Raw genomic sequence first — 19,497 nt, forward strand, 5'->3', positions numbered from 1 at the left:
AGTTGTCACTAAAGTACAAAAGTACAAAAAGTACAAAAATGACCACTTAGCGAAAACACATGCTGTCCTCATGATTAATCATTTTCCTTGCTACAAATTCTGTAACGGGCTAGCAAATTTATGAAACCATTCTATAAACGTGCAATCATAAACCTACGGACGTTGTAAAATTTTTATTGTTCGCTTTGCTTTTTTAATTTAATTCCAACTTTATGTTGCGAAAATGACAATTTAAACTTTAGTCAACTCGTGAGAAAACATCAATAACCAATAAGCCACACGACTGTCAAATTGGAATGTTGCTCTGCTGTTTTTTGCCTGGGAAGGGCCTGTAAAGGGCCTGTAAAGGGCCTGAGAAACAATTTAGAGCTCTTTCCACGGCCGTTAGGTAGCCCGAAAACAATTGTAGCTTAAATGTGGCAAAACTCTTGGATGTCGCTTTATGCTGTCGAAATATGAGCAGACAAAAGGGATAAATAAAATCTACTTGCGTAACAGTGTTTCGCTTCTGGAGAGCTCCGCCCTGTGACCCGTATCGCATCCCTGCAGGTCGCTTTCGAAGCGGCAGAACACTAATTACCAAGCGACTAATTGGAAGTGCCCGATAAAACCAGGGTTTGTCTGGGCACGTCGCCCAAGTGTGGCGAAGGAAAGCAGACAAAAGAGGGGAGAGGGGGAAAGGAGCGAAAGCTGTTGGAATGCCAGTGGGCTTGGCTTTCTCCGACACCCCGTTGAAGATAATAGGCAGGCCATGCGGAAAATTAGCGCAGTTAAAAGTACGATTCATTTGATGCAATTTTTTGCTATCGCTGGTATGCAACTTTACAGAGAACAGGAAGTTGAGTCTGGATGGATGAGTTAAAGGTAATTTAGGTCGTCCTAGAGGATGAAGGAACGTTGTGTCACCCGAACCGGCTGTTGTTCTCTGCGTTTTTTTTTATTTTTTTTGCGTTATCGAGTTTTGCTTGGGTGAAATTTTGACTTCCGGTACGTGTTCTTTTCTCTTTTGCGTATTCATCAGTTCATGCACGACGATAAATAACGTTCCGCCTCCTGCGGCGTGCCGAGTCAGCACCGTGGTAAAGCAACACGGATCATGTTCTGATAATTCTGGGTGAAATCCCCAAATAAAAAACTTTGTATTTTGTTCCATTACAGATGCTGTGAAACGTTTCCGATGGAGCCGATTTCCTGTTACTGACGCCGGTCGTCGCAGTATTCGCTGTATGGGCCATTTATTAAAGCCAGTCTTTATGTCTTACTAAGGCGCCCGTGCGCACCACAAGACGCCCCAAAGGAAGGCCGCCTTTCTCTGACGCTGATGATGATTATTGGTGAAGTGAAGCAAAAACGCTTCCCTTGGTCGAAATCGAACCCGTGCGCCTCGCATTATGAAGCCGACATCTATCGGATTGCTACATTTAGACACGGTCAAAGCTAACGCCAAGCAGCAGACCAAATCGCTCCATATACCCAAACCCCAACGTTAGGCCAACAGAGTGCACGCACGAGGGTTGCCGTGGGTATTCTAGAGAGGTGGTGCGCATGTTCACATACTCGCAGTGTGGATTTGGCCAACCAAAGAATCTATTAAGAGAAAGGCTGGCCATCAACCTTCGTCGGTGTTAGACGGAGACATGCATAACTTTTTTTCTTTTCACTACACGTTTTTTTTTTCACAAAAGACGCCAGTTTGAAATGCTCTGTCGCAATACTCATTTCTTTGTCATGAATTCTGAAAGCTTCACGCTTAAAATGAATGGTACAAAATTGAAAACACTCTTCGAGGAGAAATTGAGTTGGAAACATTGAAGTGTTCTGGCGGAAGACGTCTTCCAGTGTTACATATGCTTCCCCTCAAGCAATTATTTCGCAGCCCTGGCTGATATAAATCGCCACCGTCGTTCCCCCTACATGTACAACGCGGGGTAAAACCCTCCTAACCAGGATGCCTGCTGGAGCAGAGTATATTATTATCCTGAGTAATAAATTATAATTGAATCGTCCGAAACACACGTGTGGCGCGAGCGGATGGACAGCCAGGAGCTTTCGTGTGGCTTGCACGAACGTTTTATGCGGCCCACCGGCTCACTTCGCAATATAGGCGCGTGTTTGGGCTCAAACACTGCTTGAATTCGAAAAATGCATTTGTAACATTTGGGGCAATCTTTGTCGTACTTTGTTTTCTTTTTTAGGAGGCGATGCTAGTCCTCGGATACACGTTGTTCGTTCTTAGCTTTCACAAGAAGGAAAAAAAAGCAACTCCATTGTTGGTATATAACTATGAAAGATATTCAAACGAACGAAAAAAAGGTACTCGCAAAATATCAAAAAAACAGGCGGAAATCAAAATATGGTAGCAAAAACTCGTGCAGCACTGAGTTTCATGCAGACCATACGGTGGCGCCTAATTAAAAGGTATCGCATTTAAGTGCGCCAACATATGAAGCAGCAAGGTTGCTAGTTGGCAGGCTTACTATTTGCAGGATTTGTATTGGAGGCTTAGTATTTGCAGACTGTATTGCCGTGCGTACAGATACAGCTTTTTCTAGTCCACACAAAATGAAACCATGCAGCTGACACTTTTGAAACAGTCCTTATAGGTTTATTACGGCAGGAACCAAAGGTTTATTACTCTGAAATGAATTAAAAAAAAATTGTTTTAATTCAATGATCTGAATAGCTGTTACATACACCGAGTCAACTATCACAGGTCTACTCATGCCCGAAAGGAGGCGTTGCTCAGGCTCAAAACGTATTCCCGTCTGAGCGTTCCCCAGGATGTGGCGTTCTTTGCGCTTGTATAACGTCACGAAAGTCATATCGCCGCTGATGGCTGGCTTTGAAGCGCGGAAATTAAAAGCATTCGACACGGTTTGCTATTTTCCAGAAAAACATTCCTTCGGTGTTCATGGCCCTAACCATAGCAAAGCCCTAAGTAACGGCGCTGCTGCCATAACTGACTCGTTCCAAACATTAAAAAAAAAATGGGCTCGTCCGGGATTTGAACCCGGGACCTCTCGCACCCTAAGCGAGAATCATACCCCTAGACCAACGAGCCGACGTCCTTAGCTCGCGCTAAAATTAAATTTAATATTTTACCACGTTGTCTTGCGCCTGTGATGGATTTGTTTTTAGAAAATTTTTACTATTCTTATATCTCGTTACAGAACAATTTTTACGCCAGTATTTTAAACTTGTATTACTGGAGCGCTTTTATATTTTACATTGCACGAGAGAGTTTCTGAAAGTCAAAAAATGGCGGCCGCCTGAAACGCTTGGAAGCCACGGTAGCCTGGAGAAGCGCAGAATACAGCAACGCCGGGAATAGTTCGTTCGTTAAAACATCGCCGTCCTGCTTTCAAACATGGAGATTACGTCAGAAAGTAAGTAGGCCGTTGCATGCTGTCCGCGCTTCTAAAACCGGCCGCATCACAAATTCGCGACCAGCGTCGGATACATCACAAACACCCGTTCCCCCCCAAATGCCGGCTTTCTCGCAATCGCAGATTTCCAACAGCAGTACGGTGTGCTCGAGGCTGCCATCAACGACGCTTCGTTCCTCGCCATGGACTGCGAATTTACAGGCAAGCCCTATTGCCATACAATGCTCAAATCTTTCAGGCGGAGCTTACAACATGTTTTACTTGCGTCTCCCAGGTCTGCAGTCTGAGAAAGTGCTCCACGCTTTCGACATTCCAGAAGAGAGGTACGAGAAACTAAGAGAGGTTCGTATTTTTTTTCCCCTCATCTCTCGCGCTTCCCCAGCGGCCTGTATCATCACGCTAAAGTTGTTTTCGCTTCCTGTGATTGTGCGAGCCAGATGAGGCTCATTTTCAAAACATGACGATTGATCGCTTTCATTCTTTCTTCGTGTTTTGTTTTTGTGTTGAGGTGCGTCGAGCATTCGATGCGCCGTGCACGACCATTCTTATAGTTCACATGCGGCGCAACGTCGGGCAAAGGGAAAATAATCCTCGCAAAATTGCCGAGCAGGGTCTAGGATTTGAAGCAACCAAAGATTAATTTGTTTACATAGATTTACAATTCTGTTACGTCGTGGAAAAAAAAAAACTGTTCCTGCGTGTAGTGTTCTCGCTTCTTATTAAGGACACACTGCAGAATATTCATATTCGTTCATGTTGTTCAGATTATTTCCAACGTTCTATGTTTGTTCAGTGTCCTAGCGAAGGGCTTTGTGCGAGCCCAGCAAAGGTGAAAGGCTATAAGACGCAGCTGCAGCGTGGCCCCAGTCACCCCTGAAGAAGAAGCCGAGCTGGCTTCGAAACGTCGGGTTTTTGTCTATGTTTTGGTTGGAGCATAATTAAATCTCAGTTTAGACAGTGTAGTCGTATTGTCATAAAATACATGTCCAGAAACTTAAAGGGGCCATGCAGAAAAAATATTCGAAGGATTCCGTGTTTTATAGATCCCCAAGCGCTTGTCTGGCAGCAAACGATGCCGTATTCACTGAGAAATTAATCATTTTAGGTTAAAATTTTGCTTCTCCCGCCAAATCGTCTGTTTTGGGGACGTCTGCCATGAAGTGACAAGAGCGGGTATTCAAATGAACTTCAAGTGCATCATTGGGTTGTGCAGCCTTGTTTGCCGTCAGTCCTCTGTTGCGACCGGGCGGGGGCACTCGATCCGTTCTCCGTGGCCTCCGACATACGAGGGGTAGCGTGTATGATGCGAGCGGCCAGCCGCTGTTGCAGCCGAAGAGAAGTCCAGAGCAGTAGGATAACGTAACTGTTTACTTCATAGCGAGAGGTGAGCCGAAGCCAAAAAAACATACAATGCCCTGACGGGCGAGGTTACAATACAGGACTCGAGCAGAGCGACCGCATGGATTCGCTGCTCAGACAGGAATGAATTTCAGCGTTTGTGCTGCTTCTATTTATACCCAAAAGCAACAAAGGTCAAACGCCCCCAAGAGTAACACGCCACGAACATCACAGACACACATAACGCTCTTTCCACAGTTCGTGAGTCATTCATAGCCTCGCCGCACGTGGCGTCCGAGAGAGGGAAGAGAGTGTCCTTGAAAGGTGCCGGGGCCGCGCTATCGAATGTTGATCGCGCCGATAGCGAAGCGTCTGAGCCGGGGATGTCAAGGCGTGACTCACCGACGCGCTGGCACCTGAAGGGTGTGGCGAACGTCATGGCTTCGCACGTGGAAGCTGATGCGGGAAAACACGTGGCGTTGGCCGATTCGTAACACCTCCCAGATGGCACTACCATACTCAGCCACGGAGCGTTGTCCGCCGTTGCTTTGTTTTTGACTGTATTTGCACCTGGCTTGTTTTTGTTACAGTGGAAAGTAATTGTTTTATGAAAATTGGGGTATGATCGACAAACAGGGTCACGTAAGACAACGTCGCTTGCGCCAATCGGCCAGTGTGGCGTAAAGCCCGTTCTACATGGTGCAATTTTCCCTTGCGAATTCGCAGATTCGGTGCCACTTGTGCAGCAAAACGAACTTTTTTCGTTGCTGCGGCAAAGTGCGAAATGTTTGGAACGGTCGAGCATCCCCCACAAACACCGCTCATGCAGTGTAGAGGGGCCAGACCTGCAGCCAATAGGAATACGGCTAGGTGAACGTCATGGCATCACCATCTGCACACTTAGCAACCAGATGGCGTTGCTTGTATACGCGCAGCGTAAGCGCGGGTGCACTGAAACAGACGCCCAGGTGTTCACAACACAATGTTGCACGCCATTTTCAACGAATGCCTAATCGGTATCCGCACAAGTGGCGGATATCACAGCAGGGAACAAATAGGGGAAAACCCAAGAAGAACCGGCCGAGGTAAACCGAGGTGTGATAGGCGCGCACAACAAGCGAACCCAAGGTTTCTTGCCGTGTTTGTCTTCTCTGCTATGTGTGCGTATATTGATAAATAAATGGCGATTGTAGTATGAAACCTCAGATAAATTCATATTTATTGCAAAACAGTCTGAAACAACTTGCCCAGAAAGTAAAATAAAACCTTTTTTTTTTTTTAATCACAACAAGCTTTGCTCACAGCAGACTTTATTCGGTCTGCAAACAATGTTCCTCTGAAATGCGACGGTCGTAACGGCCGCAGGCCATGTAGACGACATTTCCAGGCATCGTGAACTTCGCAAGTGCGAATGTTCGTTCCACCGAATTCGCAGACGAAAAACGCAACATGTAGAACGGGCATAGGACAACTCGAGAGCGGCGAACAGGTGTGCAGCTAAACCAAGCGTAGTGCACTCAGTACCAACAACAGTGTGCATCGGCACTTCAATGTTTACGTGTGTTTTCGTAACTTCCATTGTTTACCCCACCATTCTTACTGCTGTAACCATTCTTACTGCTGTAAAATGAATGCGCATTACATTTGAGGTTAAATAGCTCGTTCGGCAGCTTAAGCCGTGCCTAATCTGCGTTTCCTTTTGCCGGCCTCAGCCAATTGCACATCTGGGCATATGATATCATAGGTTCTGTTACGGGAAATGAGCTAGTGGGTTGCATGGCCATTCCCTTTTTTTCCTAATTATACAGCTTATTTGAGCGAAGTGTGCGTTAATAATGGTGTCAGTAGGATTCTAACGAGGCAATCTTTCTAATGAACCAAACTTGTGTTTTGTCTGCGTGGCCCCTTCAAATCTTTTAGTATATCATATCCATCTTATTGCCGCTGTTTGGATATTAGGAAATAATCCAAAATTATGTTCCTTTGATGTGTGCCCCGGAAGGGTTGACACTATTTAAACTTTGAGCACGACGTCTTCGGCACTTCAGCCAACAACCAGCAACTTTTTCCGGGCCATTGTGGTAAATATTGGCCAGGCATACAAATTTTCATGCGTTTTAAACCACGTGGATCAATATTAGACTTCCAGCACGAAAAGAACTTGTCATTAGGACGTGTCGCTGAGCTCAGTTCAACAACCTTCACTTTACCTTTAAGGGGGCGGCTACTGGCTTCATTGCTTGGGTTTGGCGTTTCATACGGAAATTGTATTTGCGGGAATGTGCAATTTGTCCATAAAATGCGCGCAGTATAGCATGCCCAATGTCCGACCTATTGTTAAAGGGGCCACGGAGACAAAGTGAAAGTTTGTTTCATTAAAAAGACTGCTTTGTCTCGGTAACAATGACACCAATTTTCATCTTTTCTCAGTCATCGCAGAATATTGTTTGTTCAATTGGCAACCGCCGACATGACTCGGAAATCTTAGGAGGTGGGGGGCCTTTTGATTTGTTAGATTATACCACTCGAATGCTAAGGTGCAGTTAAGACACTGATAATTGTTTGTAGTGCCGCCTCCGAGTACATCACTCCTGCCAATATCGCGTCACTGTAGCGGGAAATTTGAAAATTTTGCAGTACTCCTTGCGTTTTTTGGTTTTAAAATTGTCTTTCGTGCCTGGAATGAAGCTGCGTAAGTTATGGAAGGCCAGTTCTTCCAGAACAAACGAAGTTGCATTTTTTTTTTCCGTGGCCAAGCACCGACTGGGGCTTGGCCACGGGCCAGTCCTGCCTGCGCTCACTGCCGAGCGCCCGTGCAGTCCCTGCTGCATGTACTGTTCGAGTGTCCCAAGTTTGTGGCAGAGCGGGTGGAGCTTCTGGCCATGCTCCGAGGGGTGCGGCCGCTCAAAAAACTGCTTTGGCCCCGAGGAAGTGCCAGGGAGCAGGACAAAGTGCTCGAGGCCCTGGGAGTATACCTAGGGGCCTCGGGGCTCTTGAACGCACTAAGCTACAACTTTACGTAACTGCCCGGGTCGCAGTGGAGTGTAGCTGTTAGTGTAGAATTCCTGTGTGTGTATTTGTGTGTGTGTGCATGTGTAAGCGTGCAGGTGTCCTTTTTGCTACTCCTTCGTGTCCTGTATTTTGATATTTCTTAATTTGTCTAGTGTTTCGTTTTTTTTTTGTTTTTTTTTTTTCTTTCACCTAACGTTGTGTATATGTTATTCTTGCCCATGTGTTATATATTTATGTAAGCCCTCTACCCTATCCCCCTATTCCTATGTACTCTTTCCTCCCTATCCCACCTCCCCTACACCAGCAGGCGTTCTGGTGTCCGCCCCTAGGCGACACAATTTACGCCTGTTGGTGGACCTTCCTTTCTTTCTTTTGTGCAATAAATACATACATACATACATACATACTTTAGCAACTGCGCACCAGTACATCATAGTGTCACTGGATGAGTTATCAGAGTACTGCCACTAAGGCACGCAAGTAAGCAACGGCGGCCATTTTGGTGTGTATCAGTGTTGCGAGATTGCCGCTTCTTTGGCCTCGCCACTAACTTCAGCCAGGTTGTTTGTTAACAACACCGCCGAAGATGCAGCAAAACGGCATTTTCGGACACACTTCTGCTGCTGAAATGCTGTGAAACGCGTTATCTTTGATTCGCGTTCGGAACGACGTCAGTCATGCGCAGCCGCAGAGCAGGGAGGACAAGCTAAGCCTACCAGAGTTGACCGACTAAAACGCATAAGCAACAAAATGGCGGTGCCCATGAGCCGTCGCAGTGTGAACAAGTGTCACGTGATGCGATCGGACCAATAATCGTGGCAGCGGCTTGGAACAATAGGAGACAAAAGTGGTGATACTCTGCAACCTTATCTAGTGATACTAGTACGTCCGATGTGTCTTGAGACGCAGAATTTTCTTATTGACGCGCGATCTCATTCTCACTTTTCCAGACGGCCCAGGGATTTCTGGTGGTGCAAGTGGGCCTGTGCGCGTTTAAGTTCGTCAAAGAAAAACATGGGTGAGTTGAGAATTCAGCGGGTGAGTCTGGAATGGCACAGAATAAAAAGGTCAAAAGATCACATTGCTTGCAGTGAATTATGACACAAGTGGAGCTCTAAACGTTCAAAACTTGAAGGTGTGAAACTGTAAGAAACTGTTGTTTACGTATTATTGCCATGATGTCATATGGAAGCCAATTTTAGTGCCTAACAGGGTAAAAACGGAGATGAATTTAAGACGGCTACATGCGGGAATTTCTTTTATTGTGAATGAGTGGTCTCGGTGAGTACACACATAGATATGTCGGGTGGTGGTTGAGGGGGGACACTGCTCTTAAAACAAGTTCTTTTAATTTTCAAGTAAACTTTGTGAAACTTGTCAGTCTTGCTGCTTTTTCCCCACTGATTTCGAACATGCCATTATTCTTTAAGTTCGTCTATTAGTTCCCAAGATAATTATAGATAATTAGCCATTTCGGTCAAACAATAGACAAAACAGCGTTGGTCATAAAACTGTACTCTTTATATTTTCCAATACTATGAACCCGGCTGAATGCAATAAGAGAATCAGTTTTCTGATGCACTGCTTGGAACTAATTTTACAGCTCATTAAACCTTGGTGTTTGAAATGGGCACTCAAATTGATTCCTTGCCACTGGTGCCACCAAGGTTTAAATGAGCTGTAAAATTAGTTCCAAACAGTGCATCAAAAAAACCAATTCTCTTATTGCATTCATCAGGGTTCATAGTACTGGAAACTATAGAGATTGCAGTTTCAGTTTTATGGCTAACACCGTTTTGTCTATTGTTCCTCCAAAAATAATTATCTCTAAATATCTTGGTAACTAATTGACTGACTAAAAAAATGACATATTTGAAATGAGTGGAAAGAAAGCAGCAAGACTGGCAAGTTTCACAGAGTTTACTTAAAAATTAGAAGGAGCTGTTTTAAGAGCAGTGTCTTTCCCAAGACGAAGTCGGCTAAGACAGATGCAGTGGTTAAGCCAAACAACACTTTTGCTCTCCTCTAAAATGCACAAGGCAAATAGCATTCTTCTCAAGACGGATTTCTGATAATACGAATAAATTTTCACTGGCCCTTCGAGTTCATTCTTAATGAATCCTACTAGCAGTTTACGGGGGCTCTTTTAACTTGCATTTATTCTTCGATTTTAGGGCCTCACTCAGATGTGGTAGATGTCAGCGATGCCCACACTCAGGAATTTCAGCTCACATTACAAAATCGAGGGAATTAAGGGGTTCTTTTTGTATTTGCATGGAGAACCTTACAGGGTGAAAAGGCAGTTGCCATAGTCTGTAAATGTTAACACTGCACTTTGAGTCTGATGTCTGCAGTGTTGGAACCAGCTCTGTGGTTTTGTGTTTTCATTTCTAGGTATGAGTACAAGGCATTCAACGTCTACACTTTCCCGAAACAGACCATTCGAGGAGCGCCGGACCGGGTCTTCCAATGCCAGGCATGTTTTTCATTGCTTGTTCTTTTATTGTAGGCTGTTATCATGTTTTGGTTTAGGGTAGAAGCTGGTCACTTGCGGTTTGACAGCTTGTTCGTTTTGTTGAGGAATTTGGCGGTCAATAATTTGTGTATTGACAGTTTGTTCTTCTATTGTTGAATATAAGTAGGCTATTTCGTCTCTTAAAAGGTGGTGATCCACGTTCTGACAGCTTGTCCTTTTATTGCAGAATATGATAGCTGGTATAACCATTGTTTTGACAGTGTTCCTTATTATGGAATTCAATTGGGGTGTCTGATCTTAGGGTACGATTTCAAATGCTCTACGGTTCTTCCGCTGAGTGGCGACTGCAAAAATTGGGTTAATGAAAGGCATTTCTCTGCCAAAATTTGCGAAGTTTTGCTGATCGAGCAAAATTTCCCCAAATGATTAACGCCTTGCAGTAATCCCTAATCAAGGCCACGATGTGATCAAAATTGCTTTTGCTTTGATAGCTGGCTACAAACTAGTTGCTCCAAACTACTACCGTATTTTCCGGTCTATAAGTCGCATCTTTGTATAAGTCAACCCCCCTCGAAATGAGTTTTTGCAAAAAAAAAAAATGTATATAAGTCGCACCAGTGTATAAGACGCGCCGGTATACAAAACGCATTTGTGAATTAGGTAAACTCATAGAGGGTCAATTTGTTAGAAAGTGCGGTGAAAATGCATGGTTGCGGCGGCCACCGCCTTTTAACACATCCCCCGGTAAGCAGTGCTAGGCACACGCATATACCATCCAAAGTCTAGACTGAACTAACTTCTCAAAAAGGGTTTATTGATACACACAGATGGCATGTACTTGCAGACGTCGTTTTGGCAAAACCATTGAAGCCTTCTTCCTCCGACTCGCTAACAATCAAAGCGCTGACATCATGCAGCACACAGGCACCCTTTCCACGAACCGGATTTATTTCATACAGAAGTTGCACGGGTGGATAAGACGCACCAACAAAAAATTAAAAAACACGACTTATACACCGGAAAATACAGTATGTACTTCAGCTGTTCACCTTTGATGGGAATGGCCAAAACGGAAGTAGTGCAGATACGAGAAAAAACTAGCATACTAGATGCATGCTCGCATCGGCCTGCAGCCGTAGTTCCTAATTTGCAAATTGAAGTGGCTTTAAGGGGGACACTGCTCTTAAAACAATTTCTTTTAATTTTTAAGTAAACTCTGTGGAACTTGTCAGTCCGGCTGCTTTTTCTCCACTGATTTCAAAAATGGCATTATTTTTTGAGTCAGTCAATTAGTTGCCAAGGTAATTAGAGATAATTAGCCTGTTTTGGAGGAACAATAGACAAAACTGTGTTGGTCATAAAACTGTCATCTTTATATGTTCCAATACTATGAACCTGGTGAGTGCAATAAAAGAATCGGTTTTTTGATGCACCGCTTGGAACTAATTTTACAACTCATTAAACTTTGGTGTTTGAAATGGGCATTCGAAATGGTTCCTTGCCACCGGTGCTATCCAAGTTTAATGAGCTGTAAAATTAGTCCCAAGCGGTGCATCAAAAAATTCACCCGCATTTCCCCGAAGGGGAGCATGGGGAAGTGCGAATGCACGGGTGATGCGAAGGAACTCTTCTTGGCCAATCGCCCTAAGTGGGTATGTGGTGGGGTCGCTTTCGCACTTAAAAACTCTTCTTGGCCAATCGCCCTAAGTGGGTATGTGGTGCGGACGGACGGACGGCGGTGGACGCGTGATTCAGGGTCGCTTAAGATAATACTGATTGTGGAATTAAAAGCTATTTAATTCCACACTAGCCTGGTCAAAGTTTCAATGGCTTGTGGGCTTGGCGCCTCGTGATCCCGATGTATGTTATAGGATTCAACCAGGGCTTCAATCCCATCTCGGTGAGGTATATTTGTGTACAGAGAAGTTACATCTATAGTTACAAGGAAGGCGCCATCAGGGATTTTTATGTTGTTAATTTCCCGTAGGAAGTGGTTAGTATCACGAAGATATGCCGAATGGGTAGCGAAGGAACTCTTCTTGGCCAATCGCCCTAAGTGGGTATGTGGTGGGGTCGCTTTCGCACTTAAAAACTCTTCTTGGCCAATCGCCCTAAGTGGGTATGTGGTGCGGATGGACAGACGGCGGTGGACGCGTGATTCAGGGTCGCTTAAGAAGTGCATTCGCACTTAAAAAAGCGATTCTCTTATTGCACTCACCGAGGGTTCAGAGTATCGGAAAATATGAAGATTACAGTTTTATGGCTATCTATCTCTAATTATCTTGGTAACGAATTGACTTACTCAAAGAATAATGGCATATTTGAAGTCAGTGGGAAAAAGCAGCAAGACTGACAAGTTTCACAGAGTTCGCTTAACAATCACAGTAAGCTGTTTTAAGAGCAGTGCCCCCCCCCTTAAAGGGTCCATGAAGAGAAAATACAACTTTGTTTTAACTTTAAAGTGTTAGACTTTTGTACCACACTCAGCTTCATTCCGTCCACGAAAGACGTTGTTTAACGGATGAAAACGCAAGAAATACTTAAGGACTTTCAAATTTCGCACCACAGTGACTGTTATCAGCACGAGTGACGTCGTATGGGCCAGCACTAAAAACATAATTTTCAGGGGGTTAGGTGCACGGTAGCATTCGAGTGATTCGATCAAACGGAAACAGTGGCCCCACTACAATCGTCCAGTCATGTGTCCTGGCGATTGATTAGTTCGGCCGCCGTCAATCGCCCGAACAAGATTCTGTGACGCCATTGAAAAATTGCTGGAAACGAGCTAGCGAGTCGCCACAGCTCCACACGTTTTCTATAATATCTGCATTATTTTTTGGAGGTTTGCGGTGAAATCGGTGTCATTTTTTTCAGGACAAAGCAGCCTTTCTAATGAACCAAACTTGTTTTTTGTTTTCATGGCTCCTTTAAAGGGGCCCTGACATGGATTTCAAAGTGTCTTTGTTTGTGTCAGAAAACTACTCTATAGTTCTTGTAGAAACAAGTCCAAAAATAGTAAGCATATTCGCTCACGCTAACAAAAGTTATTACCCCGACGAGACCGAACTATTTGTTGGCTCGGCGGCTTGCGATGACGACATAGTCCGACCTCGTCCGAGGCGAAGCACTCATTTCATGGTTGGCCGCCGGAATGTCCGCGATTTTTGACGGCGGCGGTCGTTGGTTTACAGTGTCGTCGTTACCATGGTTACTTCAGCGAGTGGGTTGCACATGAGACGACGACGGCCTCTTTTTTTAAGCTACATTTTCAGTCCTTACGGACTTTGAGCAGGAGGTACTGGTGATTGCGGAAGTCAACCTTGCATGCGCGAGAGTTTCCGTGAACGGTAACTTATTTTTACCGTCGCTACATAACGATACAGCGGTTAGAATTAGAACAGCGAGCTCCCTGCGCCTGCGAAATGTACGCTCACGTCTCGATTAGATTACCATAAAGTTTTCAGAGAACGCCCTCCCTCGAAACATCGTCCACCTACTTTTACGGGTGAAATATTCAATTTACTGAAGGACGCGCCCACCCCGTAAAATCGATGGCTTTAGCGCCGATGAGTGAACAAAACAAACCTGAATCATCTCTTCATGTGTAGATGCGGTCACTTATTCGTCCTTTCCACGCTTGACCCGGAAGTTTGCCCGTCTCGAATTTTTTCTTGACATCTCCGCAGTTTTGGTTGGTGGTGCGGCCACCTTTTCGTAGTTTTTCGCACCTGACCCGAAAGTTCGCCCATCTCGTATTTTTCACTTGATATCACTGTACTTAAATTTGGATGGGCGTTCTTCCGGAACTTTACGGCACAGCAAATGCGCTGTGCTCTGCGCTTCATGCAAGCAATCTTAGTTGATGTTGTTTACTACATTCTTGCTACATGATCAGGAGCACAATAAATGACAATTTTTTCAAGAAAGAGTGAGCAAAATCTCCGCCCCTACTCCAGCCTCCCACGCTGCCAATGGTTCAGGTGCCTTTATGAACTAGCATAGCTCTTTTATGCTTTTAAAAACGTGTTGCGCAAGGCAACATAGGTAACTGCGGAATCATTACAATATATCTTACTCATTTTATATCGAAATATTTCGCGGAGGCGTGAATTCTGGTTAATACAATACTTGGTCCTAATTGTTCACACTAGATGGCGGCGTCAACGTCAGGTTTTCTATTTTTTAAGCTCTACAGCAGAAGTATACGGCTCTTTTAAAAGAAAATTATTGTATTGCGAGAGTTCAATCTAAAACGTCCAAGATTCAAGCTATTTCAAGTGTAAGCGAACAGTTCTGGGCAACAAACTTTTGTGTCATTTGCTTTGAGACAAATTCGCCAGATGTCGCTACTTGGCAGAGCACGTAAGCCGGAATGCAGAAACCGCAGAGTGGTGCAATCTTTTTGTTTTCAGCGGCAAACGGGTACTCTTGCTTCATTTAACACGGTAAACGGTAAAGCGCGCGAAGGACACTAGGCAACAGGTTCATTCAGAAGGCCGGTGCAACAAACCACACTTTCCTGCGATCATGACTTGATGGGAAGCAATGAAATGAAACTCTTTGGCAGGAGTTGTCGTTAGGGGATGCGCATGCTCTTCCCCTCGTCGCAACCGGCGCAGAGAATCAGCTGCAACAGCGTTTGGGCTTGAACTGATTTATTCAGCCCGCGTGAGCGCACTTGAGCGTGCGCCTCGTGATCACGAGCAGTGCCCGGCGTCGTCCAAGCGCTGCGTGCCGAGCTCCGCCTTCGTCGTCGGCACGGCACTCCCTTGGCGCGCCGTTCGTTACCACCTCATAACTGAAACAACGTCGAAGCTACGCTCGAAACGCAGATGGTGCAAAGAGTCCTTTCGGGTACAGCGTCCAAGAAAGCAAATGCAAAGAAAACTGATGATACTCTTACACCAGACACGGAGCGCTGAGCGATCACGCTGCAAGCGTCGTTGCTCCTGCGCTCACTGTATCCTTCCGCCGAGAACGGAGGAGCGTCAAGCTCGGTTCGGCCCAGTGGGCTAGTGCTTTACACTCCGGTATAAAACAAATATGTGTGACTGTGTAAACGCACACTCACAAAAGATGTTTTTTGTAGCTTTCTGATGTTTTTACGCTCGTAAAAAATTGATTAAATCAAGAGCGCACTAACACGTCACGATTAGTTCAAGAAATAGCCGTTGCGCTCCGATACCATCGACCCCCCCAGAAACCCCATCTCAGGGGCCCTTTAAGTCCTTATGTCGTAGGTGAGGGACTTGTTCAAAATGCGCGCAAGGAAGGCATAGAATTCGACGCCTTTTTTCTGGCGCTGTTATCAGTTCATTGCTGTATGTTATCACGTGCTTTCCTTCTAAGGAAACATCATGGCATGATCACACCTCTGTTTGCAAGGAAGTTCATGCGTTGACTAATAATTGAGCACGCGCGCGGCTCCTCGTAAACCATTGATTTTGAAAAGCTTGTTGTAGAGGCCTTGGAAGTCGGGAAATTTTTTTACAAACCCGCAAGAACCCTTGAATTTTTTAAAGGCAACCTGAGGATACACAAGGCCTGCATATTTGTTTGTTGCTTGGTTGATCTTCCTTAGCAGATATAAGTTTGCAGTTTGTAGCGCACTGAAAGTGCTTGTCTGTGTAATTACAGGTGAACCTCATTGTTAGAGGCATGAATGTAAGAGAAAATTGGGTATAAAAGACACTGTTTACCCATATGGATGGCTGCCCTATCTTTCCCATTAAATTGACTTCTTTTATAACAGACACCGGATGTAGATGATAGTTGTTTATGAAGGACAAGTTATCCTTTTGGTCAACAATCTCGCTTGTAAAAGACATTTTAACTTTAGATGTGGTGCCACCAGTCACTAACTGCAGTTGCGTCCATTGTGGGATCAAAGGGGACGACAGATGCCCGCACTCGCTATTTCTTATAACTTCAGCCAACACAGAGTGGTTCAGTCAGCTACGAAACGACGACAATAAGCCCTGCCAATGGAAATGAAACGTACAGAAGTGGTTAAAGCTTACCACCATGCGTACAAGCGTGACCACGCATGCGGGCTTCTGTGCAACCCAAGCATACCTGGAGTGGGCAGTGGGCTCTCCCAATTGCGTAGCTGCCAATCAAGAAGCATTGCAGATGTTGAGTCCTGCGAGCATGATGAATAGCCAGAGCACACAGCGTAAGAAGGTGTGGGCTCTGGCATCAGGCTTGCGAACTCGTCATCTACGGTTCATCTTCTGCAAACAATGAAAGAAGAGGAAGCTTGTAGAAGCAGTTGCAAAAAAAACAGGGTAAATACAACCATTAATAAAAAACAAAGGTTCAGAACCACTTCATGAATTCTTGGGGCAAAACATGAGTTATAATAAACCTTTTGCAGCATGCTGTAGCATTCTTTCGAGCTTATTTTAGTCGTAGGGTGCTCACATCGAACTAAGTGTTTATCAGTCAGTGGAAACATGGTTCCCTGCTTATAAGAGGCATCTCATCTAAGAGACAGAAGCTGCTCCCCAGTTCGTGTCTCTTATAAAAAAGGGGTTCAGCTGTATAACAAGTGTGAGAAATCGTATTGCAAAAAACTTGATGGTAGGGTGAGTTGGTGGGTGTTCATGTTGAAGTGTAACAGCGCAAAAAGGGACAAGGGACGCAGAAGAATCAACAAGATGGGTGCTGTTTGACTTCAGTTTGACTTCAACCTTTGACGGCGCCCATCTTGTTCATAGTTCTCCTTTTTGTTTTTGCTCCTGTCTGTGGCGTCACACTTCAACGCGAGAAATCGCTGAAGAAAATGTTGCTGAAGCCGTAATTTTGACAAGAGGGCTTGTATAAAGACAGGTCTCCTTGAATAAACATTAGGATTTCTAGCAGACAATCTGTGGTCCTTGAAATCCACACATGGAACTTCAAAAGTCTGGGATAAACCTCTGAATTCTCTTCGCGTAAACTAGCCTGGACCTTGGAATATGGGCTGTAGGTATTTGTCACAGCACGACGTTACCAGAAAGCAAGCCAACAGATACTCATGTGTCCAAGGGTTGTACTGGGGATGACATTCTAGTAAACCGTTGTGCACAGTATTTACAGCTACTTTTTCACGGTTATTTTGAAATTTCTTCCGTCACGAAGCATTCTTTCATCCATGGCAGACATTTTTTTTTTTTTTTTTCAAAGCGAAAGGTTTCTTTGTGGGACCGACACGATGAGTGTGTGAAACAGGGCTGCCATTGTGTCAAAACTGTTGCTTAAAAATCATGAAGAGAAACGGTTCTAGATAAAATTACAATGCGTGCTTTGATCATGAAGGAGTACAATAGTATACCTTTATGTCATAAACCATGTGCAGTAAAACTGCCTTACAAGAGACACTCGAGGGACCCAGGAAATGCGTCTCTTGTAACCAAGGTCTCTTGTAAGCAACGTTGCTAATATGGGGAACATAGGAGGAAAACCAACCAAACTTATCCAAATGTCTCTTATAACCAAGTGTCTCTTGCAAACAGTAAAACCGCCTTACAAGAGACACTCGAGGGACCCAGGAAACGTGTCTCTTGTAAGCAATGTTGCTATTATGGGGAACATAGGAAAACCGACCAAACTTATTCAAATGTCTCTTAGAACCAAGTGTCTCTTGCAAACAGTAAAACCGCCTTACAAGAGACACTCGAGGGATCCGGGAAACGTGTCTCTTGTAACCAAGGTCTCTTGTAAAAACCAACCAAACTTACTCAAATGTCTCTTATAACCAAGTGTATCTTGCAAACAGTAAAACCGCCTTACAAGAGACACTCGAGGGATCCGAGAAACGTGTCTCTTGTAACCAAGGTCTCTTGTAAGCAATGTTGCTAATATGGGAAACATAGGAGGAAAACCAACAAACTTATTCAAATGTCTCTTATAACCAAGTGTCTCTTGCAACAGTGTCTCTTGTAACGGGGTTTCACTGTATCGGTGTACAGTTTGATTGTTTGCTGATGCGTTTACTCGGTGCGCGAAAAATCGTCGCATGGGTTTGTTTTTCGTTGACAATTTGAAGGTCTTTGAAGGTTTGACTCGCTTTTAGCGGAGGGTGGGCGCACTTTCGACGCATTATTAAGGGGGGACACTGGTCTTGAGGACGTTTTTGTTATTTTTTGACCTATGCGCTTGAGATTTACACACTGAGTGTATCTGAACATCCTGAGCGCGAATATGCAGTCAGTTTTTTATCTATGTGGTGTAAGGGCAGGGTTGTGCAACATCTTATGCCATTCTGTTTCAGGCAATTTTTTCATAATCTACCTATGAAGTACTCGAATAGCTTTTAATCCCTTTGAGCTCTAGAAGGACCAGGGAGTGCAGCTATACCATAGCAGTAATTTTAGCATCGTTTCTGCAAATGCTGTAAGCTTCGTAAATGTCAAGTAATCAATTACCAATGTTTTTGTAGAACTACTAACTGCATAAAATGTTGTACTAGAAGAAAAAAAATTATACTTTGTGGTTTTATTGCACTGTTCAATTTGTAAGCTTTCGAATGCAGCAAAAATGATACAAATTGAACCAGTACATCCCAAGATATTGTACCCATCAGCTGACCATGTGGAAAAAAAAATTGGTTCTGCAAACATAGGCAAAAATGGTCATTTAGGACCTTCAAAGGCGAAAGCTTTGTGAATACTTATGATACAGGTATGATATTTTGCAGCTACATTCTTTTGGACATGCAAACTGCAAATAAAATTGGTACAGAAAATTGATTTTTCGTCAAATTTTTGGTCCTCAAGACCAGTGTCCCCCCTTAAAGGAGCCATGAAGACAAAGTACAAGTTTGGTTTATTAGAAAGACTGCTTAGCCCCGATAACAATGATACCAATATCATCGCAATCTTCGAACAAATAACGGAGATATTAAAAAAAATGTGTGAAGCAGTCGCGACCCCCTAGCCAATTTCCCGCAACTTTTCTATGACGTCACGGAACCTTGTTTGTGCGATTGGCGGCCGCCTAACTGACCTGTCGCGACGACACATGACTGGACGTCTGTAATGGGGCCTCTAGTTCCATTTGACTGCATCACTTGAATACTAACGTGCAGTTAACGGACTGAAAATTACGCTTTATTGTTGGCCCGTATGACGTCATTCTTGCTCATAACACGTCACTGTGGCGCAAAATTTGAAATGTTTTCAATACTTCTTGCTTTTTATTCATTAAAAAAACACATTTCGTGGCTGTAATGGAGCTGAGTGAGATACTGAATCCTAGTTCTTTCAAATTAAACGAAGTTGTATTTTCTCTTCATGGCTCCTT

The 19,497-nt window shown here is 44.3% G+C and overlaps 1 protein-coding gene and 1 non-coding gene across 3 annotated transcripts in view; one reads left to right on the forward strand and one right to left on the reverse strand.

Annotated features, from left to right (window-relative positions):
• Positions 1–2,989: 2,989 nt before the first annotated feature.
• On the reverse strand, positions 2,990–3,061 carry Trnap-agg (transfer RNA proline (anticodon AGG)). The gene has a single exon. It is a non-coding gene; the product is annotated as a tRNA-Pro (tRNA).
• Positions 3,062–3,233: 172 nt separating this feature from the next.
• Positions 3,234–19,497, forward strand: part of LOC144138214 (poly(A)-specific ribonuclease PARN-like) — an 81,276-nt gene continuing 65,012 nt past the window's right edge. For both annotated transcript variants that reach the window (XM_077670400.1, XM_077670401.1), the window contains exons 1-5: positions 3,234–3,386; positions 3,510–3,587; positions 3,661–3,728; positions 8,687–8,754; positions 10,131–10,212. In XM_077670400.1, the coding sequence (XP_077526526.1) occupies positions 3,368–3,386; positions 3,510–3,587; positions 3,661–3,728; positions 8,687–8,754; positions 10,131–10,212 (315 nt within the window). In that variant the 5' untranslated portion in view covers positions 3,234–3,367. The remainder of the gene's footprint in view (positions 3,387–3,509; positions 3,588–3,660; positions 3,729–8,686; positions 8,755–10,130; positions 10,213–19,497) is intronic.

Source organism: Haemaphysalis longicornis, unplaced genomic scaffold, assembly GCF_048455015.1.
Source record: "Haemaphysalis longicornis isolate Haplotype H1 unplaced genomic scaffold, Haemaphysalis longicornis Haplotype H1 scaffold_5, whole genome shotgun sequence".
NCBI lineage: Eukaryota > Metazoa > Arthropoda > Arachnida > Ixodida > Ixodidae > Haemaphysalis > Haemaphysalis longicornis.